This window comes from Danio rerio, chromosome 6 (assembly GCF_052040795.2).
Source record: "Danio rerio strain M-AB ecotype USA chromosome 6, GRCz13ab, whole genome shotgun sequence".
In the NCBI taxonomy this organism is placed as follows: Eukaryota; Metazoa; Chordata; class Actinopteri; order Cypriniformes; family Danionidae; genus Danio; species Danio rerio.
This window is the reverse complement of record NC_141026.1, coordinates 3,728,313-3,745,945: the sequence shown is the minus strand read 5'-3', so window position 1 is coordinate 3,745,945 and position 17,633 is coordinate 3,728,313. Positions and strand designations below refer to the sequence as shown.

The 17,633-nt window shown below is 36.4% G+C and overlaps 1 protein-coding gene across 26 annotated transcripts in view; it reads right to left on the bottom strand.

Annotated features, from left to right (window-relative positions):
- The window catches only part of ptprfa (protein tyrosine phosphatase receptor type Fa), a 566,130-nt gene that overhangs the window by 166,201 nt on the left and 382,296 nt on the right, over window positions 1-17,633 (bottom strand). For 17 of the 26 annotated variants that reach the window (XM_087254905.1, XM_087254901.1, XM_087254917.1 and 14 more), the window contains one exon: window positions 11,607-11,795. In XM_087254905.1, coding sequence (XP_087111031.1) covers window positions 11,607-11,795 — 189 coding nt within the window. Of the gene's footprint in view, window positions 1-1,080; window positions 1,099-11,606; window positions 11,796-17,633 lie in introns of all 26 variants that reach the window. The other 9 variants (XM_087254894.1, XM_087254892.1, XM_087254902.1 and 6 more) reach the window with 1 other exon arrangement.

Below are 17,633 nucleotides of genomic sequence, written 5' to 3'. Positions count from 1 at the left end.
GTATTACAGTCAATTGTTTGATAGGGCAAAAACGGTTTAAGTGAGAAAAATAAACAGGATGCATTCTAATGTACAAAAAGGGTCATAAAAATGATTGTTTAGATCGTCGACCCACTTATGAATCCTGCAATATTATTTGGAATGGTATTTCTCTTCCCCAAAAAAATAAGTAAGTGCAAAATCTAACTAAAAACTATCTGAGATGGTAAAATAATAAATAACAAAACTATAGAAAACTACATAAACTGTCTTCAGATTTGCTGTTGAAATATGATGCTTTCAACCCAGGCTCATTATGGATACATACCCCTATATATACATTTTTTGGAGAGCTCGAAATACGTCCCAGGAGCTACGTTGATTTATTTTTTATTTTTGCAGTTTTTCTTTTTATGAATTCACTAAAGGCCGCTGTGTGCATTTTTTCAGATCTCAAATTTCTCTCACAAGTGCCATTCGCGTCTGCTATTCTAGCATAAATGCACCAGTGGGCGCTGCCAACTGATTGACTGACCGATCGACCTATAACCCCACCCCCCTTTCCTAAAACCAATCGATAGTGTTTTTAAAGGCACCGATTGACCCGCTCACCCACTTCTCTAAACCCAACCGATAGTGTTTTCAAAAGCAATTTAGAAAAAAAGAGACAGCAGAAAAGCTGTCCACATGGAAACAAGCGATCATACCATCAGCAGCGTCATACCACCCCGTAGCATTCGTGTTTAAGACGAAATGCAGTCATTCATAGCTCTGGCTATATAATTTGCGCTCTCCAGAAATGCATACAGGGGTACGCATTCACAATGAGCCTGCGTTGGATGCTTTCGACTTGTCTTGTGGGATTCACCCATGAATGAACTCCCCCTTTGTAAAGAAAGCAAGGTATCTGGTGGTTTTGTTTATCCTGCCATGTTTGCTTGAATCAGATGTCCATTAGTGAGACAGACAAGCAGAGGTTCATGCACAGAGACGAGGCCGGAGGAAGACAAAAAGACTCCAGAATGAGAGAGGATGTGGGACGGGGTGATGGAGCGACACTTTGGGGTGATTTTTGGACATTTCTGTTTTCAGCATTCTTACCTCTGATTGGTGTACCACCTGGTGAGGTAATACGAATGCAAATAAGATTAAAGAGAACTGTTAGTGAGAAAGAGATAGATAGAGAGAGGGAGAAAGATGAACAGGAGCAAAAGAAGTGGCATGTACAATCTTCCCAGAAGATGTTTGGCTCTTCTGTCCTCACTGTGTGTTAATTCTTTACATTTGCCGCTTCAGGCCAGAAATGTGCTTTATGCGTGAACACAAAAGAGTGCAGCCTTGATTTACACACATGATGCTCGTTTCCAGTTACTCCTCAGTATTCAGGGAGTTTCTGTGCTCTATATATGTAAATTTGGTCCACTGTAAAAATGATCGGTTTTCTGTTTATTTATGTTGTGAATTGGATTATGGGAGCTTGATCTCTGCTCTGATGAGTTATGATGTTGAAATTTCAACTCTACAGTTTAACAAAGTGACTTTTTATGATATTTTGATAGTTTGAAATTATATAATGGTATAAGAAACAACATTTAATGCCGAGTTCAGACTGCATGATTTTCAAAGTAGTCAAGTCACAGATGTTTTCACACTGCATGACTATCTGGGCTAGTGTTTCGCCGCTGCTTTGTTTACACTGCAAGATAGATCAGGTACAGGGACATTCACATTGTATGACTTTACTATAGGGAGAATCGCCGACAACTTCGTCCAAACTACGTCTCATAGCCAAAAACACGTCGTATATCTTTTGTTGTTAACTACATAATAAGAAAGAAGCCTTTAATGGCGTAGAACATGTACATGTTTGCTTACCTGGGTTTAAAGGGAATTAGCCATTTCTCCTCAACGTTGATAATAAACTAATTTCTTTATGTATGAAACGTCAAACAGACACGGTTGCTCCTGAGTCCTGTCAAACCTCCACTAGTTTTTCCTCCATTTCGTGGGTCCAAATAAACCGAAAAAGAGCGCTTTTAACTTCTCCCCAGCCTCCCGCTGGCCTGCAGCAGGTATACACACACACGCACACGCAAGGGAAAGCTGCTCTCTCATTGGCTGTAGGCGATCGCTGATGTTATTTTCAGTCAAAACTCAATTCATACGGCATGATTTGAATCGCCGACAGCTCCAGATATTCAGCACGCCAAATATCTCGCAGGCATTGAAGAACTCATCGGCAATTCTCTCAGATCGCGTCTTTGAAAGTTCATACTGTGTGATTGTCACACACGTGCACGAGCAGCGATTTGCCTGTGATTTCAGGCATTTGTCGGCGATTTCTCAAAACCTGTCGGCGAGCCAAAATCGGGGCTAAAATCACGCAGTCTGAACTAGGCATAAGTCTCTAACCTAACAGAGAATGTACTGGCAACTTATTACATAGTTTGTGTACCATAATTTACAACAACAACCTAGACAATAGATCACTTTAAGCTATTAAAAATGTTCATAAAAGTCACTTTTTGGAACGTTTCAAGGTTAAAAGTTGTTGGAAGAAAGATCAAGCTCCCATAATCCAATTCAAAAGCATAAATAAATAGGAAAACTGCTAATTTATGAATAATTTTGACAATGTAGCCGGTACAGTTTAAAGTGTTTCTGCAGGTTTGAGCAAGCTAAATGATTAACACTTTTGAAAGACCTTTGTAAGACCATTATGAATGAACTTTCAGACTATTACAGAGCTAAACGTTAAGGTTGGAAAATAGCTACACTTTCTCCATAAAACAAAATCTAATTTAGGTATTTATTCATTTATTCATTTTCTTTTGGGCTTAGGTTTATTAATCAGGGGTTGCCACAGTGGAATGATACACCTAATTTAGTTATTTCTTAGCAAAATGTTTTAAATAATGTGTTAAAACAAGCAAACAATAATTGTGTGCATGCAATTTTTACCTTCATAGAACGTTCCTTTAAAAAATTAGAGGTTTTAAAACTATAAAAAAAAAAAAAAACTAACAGTGTGTCAAGGTCAGTGTCCTCAGCATTTTAAACAAATTTTACTGTAAGGAAGACAATTAAACCATGTTGGTAAATAGAGCTAATTAATAAAACTTTTCTCCAAAGTTTTATTGTGTTGGATTTTTGGGGATTAGAAGAATGTTGGCCAGATTGAGCAACTTTACATGGAAAATTAAAACCTGTTTAAAATGATTTAAGTCCTACAACACAATATTTCAATGAATTTTTCTTTTCATTTAAGACATTTTAAGACTTTAAGTTCCCGCTGACACCCTCGTTTGCCCAAGAAAAAGGTGACTTAGTCAAAAAATTGCATCAATGAAAGTAAAAAATAAAAATAAAGTAATAATTTAAAACAATTTTTGGTAAATTAATTAAATAAAAAAAATAATTAAGTAAATTGGCGATCGGTAGAACACTTAAAAAAACAATTTTACATAAATAATGTATTTTAAGTCCCCTCAGTAAACAACAAATCATTTACATATAACAGTTTTAAGAAGAGAAAAACTTATTAAATATATTTAATTCAAATGTGTGATGCTTAACTTGCCTGAAGATATTTTGAAAGTAACTACTATATTAGTATTAGTAATTACTATATTAGTGCAATAAAGGCACGTAAATTATTGAAAACACATAAAAATGTACAAAATGATGTCATACCAACCAACTAATGTTTTTTTATGCAAATTTTACCTATATTGATTGGAAATTTTAATAAGTCAATCAGGGTCCAACTTTAATTTTTAAGTAATGCAAACTTAACTTAATGTTTTAAGCAAGGTTAATTATGTTGAAATTTATTCATCCATTCATTCATTTCGGCTTAGTCCCTTATTTATCGAAGGTCACCACAGCGGAATGAACCGCCAACTATTCCAGCATATGTTTTACGCAGTGGATGCCTTTCCAGCAGCAACCCAGAACTGGGAAACACCCATATTCTCACATTCACACACTTATACACTATGGCCAATTTTGCTTACACAGTTCACCTCAGGCGTCTCAGGAGGTTTGGAATGAGCCTCCACATCCTCCGCTCGTTCAACACCTGCAATGTGGAGAGCATCCTGTCTGGCTGTTTCACCACCTGGTATGAAAACAGCACCAGCAGCAATCGCAAAGGCCTACATAGGATTGTGCGAACTCCTGGACGCGTAGCAGGAGGTGATCTTCCCGCCCTCCATCTACACCAGGCGGTGCATGAGGAAAGCCAAGAGAATCATCAGCGACTCCAGCCACCCAAGTCATAGACTTTTCTCTCTGCTACCGTCTGGCAGACGGTTCCGCAGCATCCGGTCATGCACCAGCTGACTGAAGGAAAGTCTCTTCCCTCAGACTATCAGGCTGATGAACACTTAACAAACCCCACACAGACTGTTCCATACCCCTCACTGCACACCATCAATATGTAGCATGCACTGCACTTTAACTAACCCATACTTAAAACAACACTGCCTACAACTATGTGTACACATACTCATTGTACATATAGCTGTCAAATTTACATTGTCCTGTTTTTTTGGGGAGTATGCTGTTGTATTTTGCACTGTCTGTATTTTGCACTGCCATTGTATTTGCACTGTCTGTATTTTGCACTGTCTGGAGCCAGCACCTAAGCTTTTCACTCATCATAACACACGTGCTGCTGATGTGACAATAAAAGTGATTTGATTTGATATAGCGCATGTCTTTGGACTGAGGAAATCCTCGCCAACATCGGGAGAACATGCAAACATGGAAAGTCCAACTGGACCAGACAGGGCTCGAACCAGTGACCTTCTTCTAAGAAAGCAACACACTCTTAACAGTGTACATTGATATACATAATATGCATTTTTATTTTAGAGCACCATGTGTGGAATCAAGATCCCTGTGTTCACATCCTTATGTAGAGCATAGTTTGGCCTTTAAATCAAACCTTTTTTTTGTGATGGCCTAGTATGTAATAATTCCATCTCTCTCTGCACAAGGGTCTTCTGCTATTTTTACCTCCAGAACTACTTTGGCCTTTGGATCCGACCACAGCTGTGTGAAATAAATACAGTTGTCTGATGCAACACAGGAGAAAACCTTTTCTGGGAGCGCGAGGCAAGCATTCAATCTCCGACCCTTGTGTCTTTTCACTTTCAAAAGTGAAAATTACTTTATTTATTTACTTCTTTATGTCTTACTTTGAACCAATCTGGAGTCTGTTGACTATGATGCAGATTAATATTAATGTGGATCATGAATCAACCGCTCCAGCATGTGAAAACAGTGCAGATTCGGGAAGGGAAACACGAGGAAACCCCTGTAAACTGTGTGCATTTGGTTCATCATCAGTTTACAGAGAGCCTGGCATACACTGGGACCCTCAGAAAGCCCAAACAGGACGGGATGAAGGCCTTTCTGGTGAGTCTGCAGTGTAGCACGAGCATAATGAAGAATAGTAAGACTTTACTATCTCTTCACTATGGCCAAAGGGAGAAAACTCAAGTACACGTGTTAATTTTTCCCTTTAAAGAGCAGGAGTTGTCCACTCGCAGACAGTCGCTATCAATCCTGCTGGTATTTAAGACTTTAAACAGCAGCTAAGCTGGACATCCATTATCTTGCTGAGGAGAAATCAATAATCAGCCTGACACATCTCTGTTCATAAAGATCTGCACACCAATCATCATAAATCACCTCTGCCTGAGAGCTTAGCGTGGAGGAGTGCGAAGAAATAAAAAAAGGAATCAGTAACTCGTGGCTGTGGGATTTTCACTTCATCATCTGCCAAGTTGAAAAGTTTCGACTGCTTGAAATGAATTGCACGCTTCGAGAAAAAGCTCGATTTGAAGCATCCTTGGTGTCCGTAACTCAAATGGTGCATAAAATTAAAAAGCCCAAATTAATATTTAGGGCTAGTGGCTTGCTTTAATAACAGACCCTTTTCACAGACATGTTACTAGCATCTTAAATATGTGATCATGGAGCACAAAACCAATAGGCAATGGGCGAAAATTATATTGTATGACCCAAAATGATTTTTTACTTTTAAAGGAGACCTGTTATGCCCCTTTTAATTTTTGTAAAATACATCTCTGGTGTCCCTAGAGTGTGTAGTGAAGTTTGAGCTCATAATACCACACAAATAACTCTCTGAATCTGCCCCTTTTAGGCTTTGAACCTAATTGTGGCGTTTTGGTGACTGTCGCTTTAAATTCAAATGAGATCGTGCTCTTTTTAAAAGAGGGCGGAGCTACAAATGTCTATGTGTCAGCATAGTGGCAGATTTAAAAACAAGACTAACGTCCTATGCTAATGAGAGCGAGATGGTCACTAGTGGGCGTGGCTTTCCCCCTCTGATGACACGTACAAAGGGAGAATGTCAATCAAAGTGTTTCTGCAGACCGTTTTAATCAAGTGTCAATACAAAATTTAATTTTAATATATTTTTATCATTAGAAGCTGGTCATATTTACACACTGCTGCCACACTACTGTGTTAAAACCCTTTATAAAAGTGATTTTTGTGTAATGGCTCCCCTTTAAGTCATATCCCATAAGTACATTTTGTACATTTTAAACTGTAAATATAGTACATATGCTAATAATGTAGTCTGACCAAATTTAAATGCAATTTTATGAATATTTGGATTTTTAGCTCCAAGATTCCAGATTTTCAAGTTGTTCAGTATAAAACACTTTATATACCATGTGATTTGATTTGACAAAATAGTTTTTCCTTATCGTTTTATACTGTATATTCTCCCTTTGTTTATTTATTTATTTTTATTTATTTACTGTGTGTATGTTTTACTTTAGCTTTTTTGTTGCTTTATTTCGATGTTCTTTATTTTTAACTTTTGAAAAAGCAAAATAAAAATATATAATTTAAAAAAATTACTGGTCATGACTGGTTTTGTGGTTCAGAGTCACTTATATTTTTTTTCTAGTAATTCCGTAATAATTTCTAGTAATAATAACAAGAAAAAATTAGAGGAGAAGCTCTAGGAAAATATCTACAATAAATATATATATATATATATCAGTCCATATGAATATTTTCAGTAGCTCATACGTAGGACCAGACAGAATCTGCGGATATTTTTTGCTATTTCTGCAGATAATTAAGTCACAAATCTGCAGATTCATGCAGAATAATTTTAGGAGTATAATAACTAAAACTTAATAAATGCATTAAAAAAACATGTTTAACTTTTATTTAATGTTCACAATGCAAATCCAATTAGATTCATTTATTAGGTAAAGCAAGTCTCTCATACTGTATAATATATCTACTGAAAGAAAAAAAATATTACTTTAAAAACTGTATTGAAAAAATCAAATGAATATTTTGATATTATTATTATTATATTACAATAATATAAATGAAATTACTTTATAAACTGAATAAATATAAAATTTATACACATTTACACAAGTAAATACATAGACTCGATGGGCTAAAAATCTGCGGAAATCTGCAGATTTCTGCATGCACAGATTCGGTGTGGGCCTATTTAAAAGATTGATTTTGAACTTTAATTAAAATATTAATCGTTAGATTACCATACAGTTTGAAGTAGAATTTATGAAAGAGTATACTATTCTAAACATAAATGACTCATTTAAAAATATCTGTATAATAGTGCAATACCTTATAATAACATTTCAGCATCATCAATACTGCAAGTCTCTAAAATTCAAACTAAAAAGTCATTATAGTTTTCATTGACCACAGTAGAGCTTTATTCATTTCTGATGACTTTGGAGAACCCTGTCAATGTGAAAAGGGTGTAATATCTGAAGTAAAATCCTTCATCTCACATACAGTGGGGAAAGAAATTATTCCGACCCCCTTACATCTTTCACTCCCTGTTATATTGCAGCCATTTGCTAAAATGGGACCATGTGATATTTCAGTTTTTCTTATTTAATAAATCTGCAAAAAATGTCAACAATTTGTTTTTTTTTGTCAATATGAGGATCTGTGTGCACATTAATGAAGGAAAATATTAACTTCAATGATTTTAGCAAATAGCTGCAATATAACAAAGAGTGAAAAATTAGCATTGGTCTGAATACTTTCCCTTCCCACTGTATGTAAGAGGCTTGACTCCTGACATACTTGAGCGTCTCCATTGATTACAGTCTAGAGACACTGCGATGCTCTCTTTATCAGATTGTCTGCACTGTAAACACACTGTAGATTGATGTGCATGGCAGAATCAGCTGCTTTGGCGGTAATTACTCGTGCACAATGACATGTTGAGATTAAGGTTTCCGTTTGAAGCTGTAGGTATTGAATCACGAGCGCATTTCCCCATTCGTTCATAGGCGTTCAGTAAAGGTCACGAATTGAAAAATTGTTTCATTAGCATTCGTTAATGGAAAAAAGGCCTGTGTGCTAATGGCTGGAGAGCAAAGCTAATCTCGGGATCAAATAATGGACTGTAACCAAACAAATAAATGATGTGATTGTCTGCTATAGCTGCGAGATGGATTGGCCGACTGGGAATAATTTGACAAACGCGGAGTCGTATTGACGATTGACGCAGAAAATGATTGTTGACAAGGGCCGATGATTCTAATCAAAACAAATCGCCGCGCTGTCATGTTAATCATGTTTGTGTGTCCTAACCGCAGGGTTATGCGAATAATAACTGAGGGTCAGTCTGTCTTCCTGTTGGTTTACGTTTACTTTGAGACATGAAATGAAACCGTTTGGAACTGAAATGTCACTCGTCTTGCAGATACCCTGCAATAGTCGGATTTCAGGAGTGTAGAAAAACCCATTCATTTCCTCCACAGAGATTTAGTGAATTTAAACCTTTCCACACAGGTTAAATGTTGATATATATACAGTATTCACTCATCGAATTTGCAGAGAACATCTACACTACCTGACAAAAGTCTTGTCTTCGATTTCAGTTGTAAGAGCAACAAATAATAACGTGACTTCTAGTTGATCATTTGAAAAAGTGGCAGAAGGTGGATTTTTCTGATGAATCATCTGCTGACCTGCATCCCAATCATCCTAAATACTGCAAAAGGTCTACTGAAACCCACATGAACCCAAGATTCTCACAGAAATCAATCAAGTTTGGTAAAGGAAAAATCATGGTTTGGGGTTATATTCAGTATGGGGGCGTGCATTACATTACAAACCACAAGAGAGGGCAAATTCTTCAGAAGGATAGCGCTCCTTCTCATGCTTAGCCTCCACATCAATGTTTCTGAAAGAAAAGGAGGTCAAGGTGCTCCCGGATTGGCCAGCCCAGTCACCAGATATGAACATTATTGAGCATGTGTGGGGTAAGATGAAGGAGGAGGTATTGAAGATGAATCTAATCTTTTGTCTTTCATATAAGCCACTTATGATACCAAATGATCAACTAGAAGTCAAGGTTGTTCCTAAAAAAGGTGACAAAACTTTTTTCAGGCAGTGTACACTTCCATGATTAATTTACGATGATTTTATAGTATGTATCTAAAAAAAAAAGAACACAAATATTTAAAATTGCCTTGTATGCACCAAGACAGGGCCGGCGCGTCCATAGAGGCGACCTAGGCGGCCGCCTAGGGCGGCAGTATAGAGAGGGTGGCGTCCGCAACTCCCCCCTTACCACCCGCATCCTCAGTTATATCCGCGACACCTCCCTCACCACCCGCGTCCTCAGATATATTCGCGCATAGGCGACAGAATAGAGTGGGCACAAGGCAGCGTCAGTGAACGACACCTCCAACACCGCCCGCTTGACCTCAGTTATATCCGCGCATAGGGTGGCAGAAAAGAGGTCCGCGACACCCGCACGTCCTCAGTTATTTCCGCGCATAGGGCGGCAGAATAGAGAGAGCAGCATCGGCGACACCTCCCTCCCTCCCTCAGCACCCGCGCGTCCTCAGTTATTTCCGCGCATAGGGCGGCAGAATAGAGAGAGCAGCGTCGGCAACACGTCCCTCCCTCCCTCAGCACCCGCGCGTCCTCAGTTATATCCGCGCATAGGGCGGCAGAATAGAGGTCCGCGACACCTCACTTCATTTTCATAACCGGTCACTTTCGTTTTCACATTGGGGTTGAAGGCAGCGTGATCGTCCTCTGCCTAGAGCGGCAGTTCAGTTTGCTCCGGCCCTGCACCAAGGTATGCACTTTAGATAGAAAAACATCTATGCCCACTTATAATATATTTAAAAATTTTAATACAAGAATTATTGTGTTGCTAAATAAAAAATTAAACTTTTTATGGAAAGCATCGTCAATGCATCGAGAAATCGAATTAAAGAGAATCGATGACATGATAATCGTAACCGAACCGAACCATAAGATGAAGGTGAAGGTTCACACCCCTAATAATATTTCTGTAATACGATGAGTTATTATTTCAGTTTAAAATGTGTGTTTTCTGTTTGAATTTCTTTTTACAGTTTAATTTATTTCTCATATTTAACAGGCCTGTTACAAATATTGTAAATACTGTAAGTACAGTTGAAGTCAGAATTATTCACCCCTCTTTGAATTTTATTTTATTTTTGAAATATTTCCAAAATGATGTTTAACAGAGCAAGGCACTTTTCACAGTATCTCTGATAATTTTTATTTTTTTTTCTGGAGAAAGTCTTATTTGTTTTATTTCAGCAAGAATAAAAGCACTTTTAATTTTTTTTAAAAACATTTTAAGGTCAATATTATTAACCCCTTTAAGCTATTTTTTCGATAGTCTACAGAAGGCAGATAGCCTAGTTAACCAAATTAACCTAGTTAAGCCTTTAAATGTCACTTAAGCTGTATAGAAGTGTCTTGAAAAATATCTAATCAAGTATTATGTGCTGTCATCATGGCAAAGATAAAATAAATCAGTTATTAGAGATGAGTTATTAAAACTATTATGTTTAGAAATGTGTTGAAATAAATCTCTCTGTTAAACAGAAAATAAACAGGGATTAATAATTCAGGGGGGGCTAATAATTCTGACTTCAACTGTATGTCTTATGTTGAATGTGTATAACCTCAGCAATAGCCAAAAATACAATCTATTGTTCAAAATAATTAATATTTTCTACTTTTAAGCTGAAATTCCTTGTAATATTAAGTAATATTTCCAAGGAAATTCCAAGGAATATTTATATTTTTTGATTGAATGTTTTTCGTTTGATTCAATTAAAGGCATCCTTGCTGAATATGAATATTAGAATGAATTACTTTTGAATGCTAATGTTCAGTCAATAATATTGAAGAGCTCTGTCGTTTCTGATTTATTTCCATCACATGAAATAAGCACACAGTCTTGTACTGCCTTTTTTCTTTCTTCAAAAAGTTCAAATATTTTCATCTGCTTTGAATCAAATGCTGCAATGCGATTCATCTGGTATCTGGTGTGGTTCAAGGCTTTATTGAAGAATCCCTATGGAGAAAATGAATGGGGGGGAAATCATACAGAAAGCGGTCGCTCAATATTGTGCTCTATTGTCTTTGTTTTGGAGGAGGTTAGAAAAGAAAATATTCACATCGAGCAGGTGCCGTCAGCATCAATGCATGCAATCATCCTCTTTGCAAAAAGCGAGCGCGCTCATTATAGTTTATTTTTCAAGCCCTTGTCGCCTTGGGTGTGTTTACTGGGTTATTTTTACCTGAACGGAGCTGCTTGATTCGTCCGTTGCTGCTGTTGATGTCGACAGGCAGAAAGTCTTTGAACCAGGAGATCTCCGGGTCTGGGTTTCCGCTGGCGGCACAGAGCATGGTGGCCGTCCGCGTCCGTTCAACCACTTTCAGCTGGGGACCCATGTCTATAGTGGGGAAACCATGAGGGATCTGGTCCTCTGAAAACACACAGAGACAGAAAAGTCAGATACACAGATCCAAAATACACTATATACAAAAATAACTAGTGGTAATGTGAAATTTGAATTATTTTAAATTATATCTTAAGTGTTTTTAACACATTTTTAAACATACAGTGCATCCGGAAAGTATTCATAGCGCTTCTCTTTTTCCACATTTTTTTATGTTATAGCCGTATTTCAAAATGGATTAAATTAATTTATTTCCTCAACATTCTTCACACAATACCCCATAATGACAATATGAAAAAAAAATCCTAACTAATAATTCTGACTATATATGTATATAAATATAAATTTATATGTATATATTTATAAATACTACATATATATATATATATATATACTTTCTCAATAAGAAAAAAATATTATCAGACATACTGTAAAAAAAATTCCTGAATCTGTTAAACATCATATATTTCACAAATGATGTTTAACATCAGATTCAGCAATCTTTTTACAGTGTGTCTAATAATAATTTTTCTTCTTGAGAAAGTCTTATTTGTTTTATTTTGGCTAGAATAAAAGCAGTTTTTAATTTTTTTAAAAACTATTTTAATGTCAACATTATTAGCCCCTTTAAGCTATATATTTCTTCAAAAGTCTACAGCAGTGGTTCTCAAAGTGGGGGTCTGGACCCCCCGAGGGGTCGCGTAACAATGAAGGGGGGGGGGGGGGGTTGCCTGTTGATTTACAAAATCTTTTTTTACTGAACCATAAGAATTACCATATTTTATCAATAACCTACTGAAGAGAAAAAAAAAGTTGTTTATATTAACTATATACTATATAGTTACTATAGTAGCTCATAGTTACTAGCTCTATTGGATTGCGACCCCTGGGGTAATTACATTATACCAAAGACACAGCAATATTGTCAGACGCAGCAGATTGATATTATAACACCAGGTTAAACTTGCTGGCCCATTTTCAGCACTGACATACTGTACAATAAAAAGAGTGCCGAAGAATATACTTAGGTGTATTGGGGTGTGTGTGCCATTGCATGCAAGGCTTCTGTATTTATAACCAACTCAGAGGATATTGGGGCTCGCAAGTCACTGGTATTGTCATATTAGGGGTCGCAGGGTGAAAATTTTGGGAACCCCAGGTCTACAGATTAAACCATCATTATACAATAACTTGCCTAATTACTCTATCCTGCCTAGTTAACCTAAATAAACTAGTTAAGCCTTTAAATGTCACTTTAAGCTGTATAGAAGTGTCTTGAAAAATATCTAGTCAAACATTATTTACTGTCATCATGGCAAAGATAAAATAAATCAGTTATTAGAGATGAGATATTAAAACTATTATGTTTATAAATGTGTTGGGAAAATCTGCTCTCAATTAAACAGGAATTAGGGAAAAAAATAAACAGGGGGGCGAATAATTCTGACTTTAACTATGTATAATAACTATATATTCAACTATACATAAAAGAACTGAATTTTCGCCATATATATATATATATATATATATATATATATATATATATATATATATATATATATATATATATATATATATATATATATATATATATATTTAAAAGCAGCATAACAGGATTAAACAAATGAACAGATAAGGATCAAAAACAAGGTAAAGTAGACAAAGGAAACGTGTTGTAACGTCATTACAACAGATAACAAGACACAGCCATGAATGTCTTAAAGTGAGCTTTATAAATGTGTGTGTGTAATCAGTACATGAGCAGTATCACCTGAATGTGTGCAATCAGTCAGGATCAGAAACCAGTTGTGTGTGTGTATGTGTGTGTGTGGTGCATGACTGGTTCTTGTAGTCCATTTACCAGCAGATTTGTAGTCCTATGTAAGTGTGAATGCTTTCCAGCGATCTCTGGTGGCTAGATCGCTGGTGACCGTATATATATATATATATATATATATATATATATATATATATATATATATATATATATATATATATATATATATATATATATATATATATATATATATAGGGAAGATTTGGATGTCTTGTTACAATCGTGAAAAATGATCGGCATAAAGTGAGATTTTACAAATCAAAATAATGACATGTTGCTAAATAAACACTTTTATATATTTTTATTCATAATCGTGTACAAATATTGAATGTTCCTACATGTATGTAAAGAAAGAACTGAAACAAGACAGAAAAATAAAAGTTTTCATTAAAAGTCAGGGTTATTCCACAAATATTTATGTCTGAACTCTTCTTGATTTAAAATAATGGTCACACTTTACAATAAGGTTCATTAGTTAATGTTAATTAATGCATTTACTAACATGAACAAACAATGAACAATACATTTACTACAGTATTTGTTCATGTTAGTAAATGTTAGTTAATGAAAATACAGTAGTTCATTGTTAGTTCATGTTAACTCATGGTGCATTAACTAATGTTAACAAGCATGGACTTGGATGTTAATAATGCATTAGTAAATGTTCAATTATGATTAATAAATGCTGTACATGTGTTGTTCATGATTAATTCATGTTAGAAAATGCATTAATTAATGAACCATACTGTAAAGTGTTACCAAAATAATATTCTCAGTCTAAATAACAATTCGGTGGGCTAATAATTCTGACTTTAACTGTGTGCAGTATTGTATCATCTATTTAATACCAATTACTCTAGATATTAAATCTTACTAAATTTGATTATTCATTTATACATGTATTGTAATATTTTAACACTATTTCATGCTGTGTATTGATGAATAAACTGTTTACGATTTTTTGTTCATTGATTTTTTTTTGCACGAGGGAAACCATGATTGAATTGCACAATGTTCTGTGTTTTTACAGTTGTAAAAGAGGCATGGCTCATTTTTCTTGTGCAAATGTTGGTACGCAGGACCACCCTGAGCGGCGGGCTGGAGCAGCTGAAACGTGTGACTGTAAGACACAGAGGTGGAGTGTAGATCAGGGTGTGAAATCCAGCGCTAATGTAAATACGAGCAGCCGAGGCGTGACTAATCCACCTGTGGTGTTTCTGGTCATGGATATATGGAGGGTGAGAATGGTGATTTCCCTGCGGATAGAGTGACGGCTGGCTCTGTCTGACCCACAGGAAGTCCAGTGCTGGCTTTACTAAATTAGGCAGGAGAACTACTAAAATGCAAAGGTAGAATTACATGTTGTGTTCACATGACTCTTCTGCACTAAAGAGCACATGGAAAGGTCTTGCTCTGTTTGACACACATTGCACAAGACATTTCAAAGTTATTAATGATATTAATACCATTACTGACTATACAATGTGACATTATATGATTGATAAATAATAGTGCTCAGGTTTCCCCCACAGTCCAAACACATGTGCTATTGGTGAATTGAATAAACGAAATAGGCTGTAGTATGAGTGCATGTGTGAATGAGTGTATGGGTGTTTCCCAAACATGAGCTGCGGCTGGAAGGGCATCTCCTGCATAAAACATATGCCAGAATAGTTGGCAGTTCATTGCACTGTGGCGACTCAAATAAGCACAGTAAGCCAAACGCTGCTCAATACAGGCTGTCTACAGCACTTGTGAGGCAGAGGGCTCTGGGAAGGCACCGGAACTTTAGATATGAGTGTTTCTGGGCCTGTTTGAAATGGGGAACGATGATGAGTGGATGAGCATGATCTGAGAAAAAAGCAAACAGCATCTAGCGGTCGGCACGCTCTCACTGTTAGCTGATTATGGAGGATAAAACAACTTTATGCAAATCGACATCATTAAGAACAGCAGGTGCAGACAGGAAACATACGGGACTAAATGTACAAACTGTTCTCTGTACACACTAATTGAGCTTTACCAACACGCAAGTGCAGCACGATTACAACAGATAACATCAAAAATACAACATGGAGTGGATATTAAAGGCTGTGCTTTAATGTGAAATCAATGCAATGATGCCCCACAGGAACTCAGACGTATGCTTTACCGTTGTAAGTAGAGTGTGAGTTGAAGAGGATCTGAGTTCTGCTAAACTGTTTAAGACAATACGTCTTGTTTTCAAAGAATACTTCTGGAGTTAAGTTTATTCTTATTGGTCTTAATTGGCAATCTGTTTCTAGTTTTATGAGTAAATCTTGTTCCGTTTTGCTTTAACGCTTAATTTTATGCATGTTTAGATACTTCCAGACAAAAGGCAGATTTAAGAAATAAATAGATTATAGACAAAACATTTAAATCTCACGTGTGACCTAAAATCATTGAACTAAAGAAAGAAAGAAAAAAGAAGAAAGGAAAAATGTAAGAAAGAAAAAAGGAAGGAGAGAAAAAATAAATAAAGGAAGGAAGGTATGAAGAAAGAAAGGACAAAAGCAAGGTGTAAAGGAAGGAAGGGGGAAAGAAGGAAGGAAGGAAGGAAGGAAGGAAGGAAGGAAAGAAGGAAGGAAGGAAGGAAGGAAAGAAAGACAGAAGCAAGGTATGAAAGAAGAAGGAAAAAACGAAGGAGGGATTGAAGGAAGGAAGGAAGGAAGGATGGAAGGAAGGAAGAAAGAAAAAAATAATGGAAAAAAGAAAGGAAGGAAGAAAGAAAGGAAATAATGAAATACATGAATGAATGAATAAATAAATGAATGAATGAATGAATGAATGCATGCATGAATGAGTGAGTGAAGGTAGGTAGGTAGGAAGGAAAGAAATAAAGGAAGGAAGTAAGGAAGAAAGGAAAGAAGGAAAGAAGGAAGAAAAGAAAAAAGGAAGAAAGAAAGAAAGAAAGAAAGAAAGAAAGAAAGAAAGAAAGAAAGAAAGAAAGAAAGAAAGAAAGAAAGAAAGAAAGAAAGAAAGGAATAAAAATAAAGGGAGGAAGGAAGTAAAGGAAGGAAGGAAGGAAAGAAGGAAGAAATTAATGAAGGAAAAAGGTTAAGAAGGAAGGAAGGAAGGAAGGAATGAATGAATGAATGAATGAATGAATGAATGAAGAAAAGAAATAAAGGAAGGAAGGAAGGAATGAAGGAATGAAATAAGAAATGAATGAAGAAAAGAAATAAAGCAAGGAAGGAAGGAAGGAAACAAAAAAGAAAGAAAGGAAGGAAGGAAGCAAGGAAAGAAAGAAATGAAGGAACAAACAAACAAACAAAAGAAATAAAGGAAGGAAGGTAAGAAAAAAGGAAAAAATTACGTGAGTATGTAAGTAAGTAGCTAAGTAAGGAAGAAAGGAAGGAAAGAGAAGGAATGAAAATGAAGAAAGAAAGAAAGAAAGAAAGAAAGAAAGAAAGAAAGAAAGAAAGAAAGAAAGAATCATCAGCCAAATCAATCATGAATAATTGATTATGCAACTCAGCATCCATTATAGCAGTGAAAGAGTTAATGTGTGTTCACGGCTCTCCTTCACACACACACACTGCTGACAGTGACTCCTCAGTGGTTAAATTACAGTGTCACTGAAGCACTAAACTTTGCTTTTCTCACAGGAAAGCTCTTTTATCCCGCTCTACAGCTCAAGAGCTTCTCTGAGAGACAATAGCTGGAGCTGGGAAAGCCAGCAGAAGGAGAGCCTGTCTGTCTGTCTGTCTGTCTGTCTGTCTGTCTGTCTGTCTGTCTGTCTGTCGGTCTGTCTTTTCATCTGTCTGCACCTGATTAACACCTCCTCCAGCTGGAGCTGCTGTGTTTCTCGTGTGTTTGCTTTCACTGAGAAGGTGCATTGTGGGAAGGACTAGGTGAGGTCACAGTGGGGTCGCAATTATGCACCGCAGGTCTTTTGTGTGTCACACAGGTTTAGTAATTGAGCCCAGTGGGAATACACTAACAGCGGCTACTTCAGCTTCTGGAGGACTCGTCCATACCAGGTCAGCGCCACAGGGGAAGGAGGA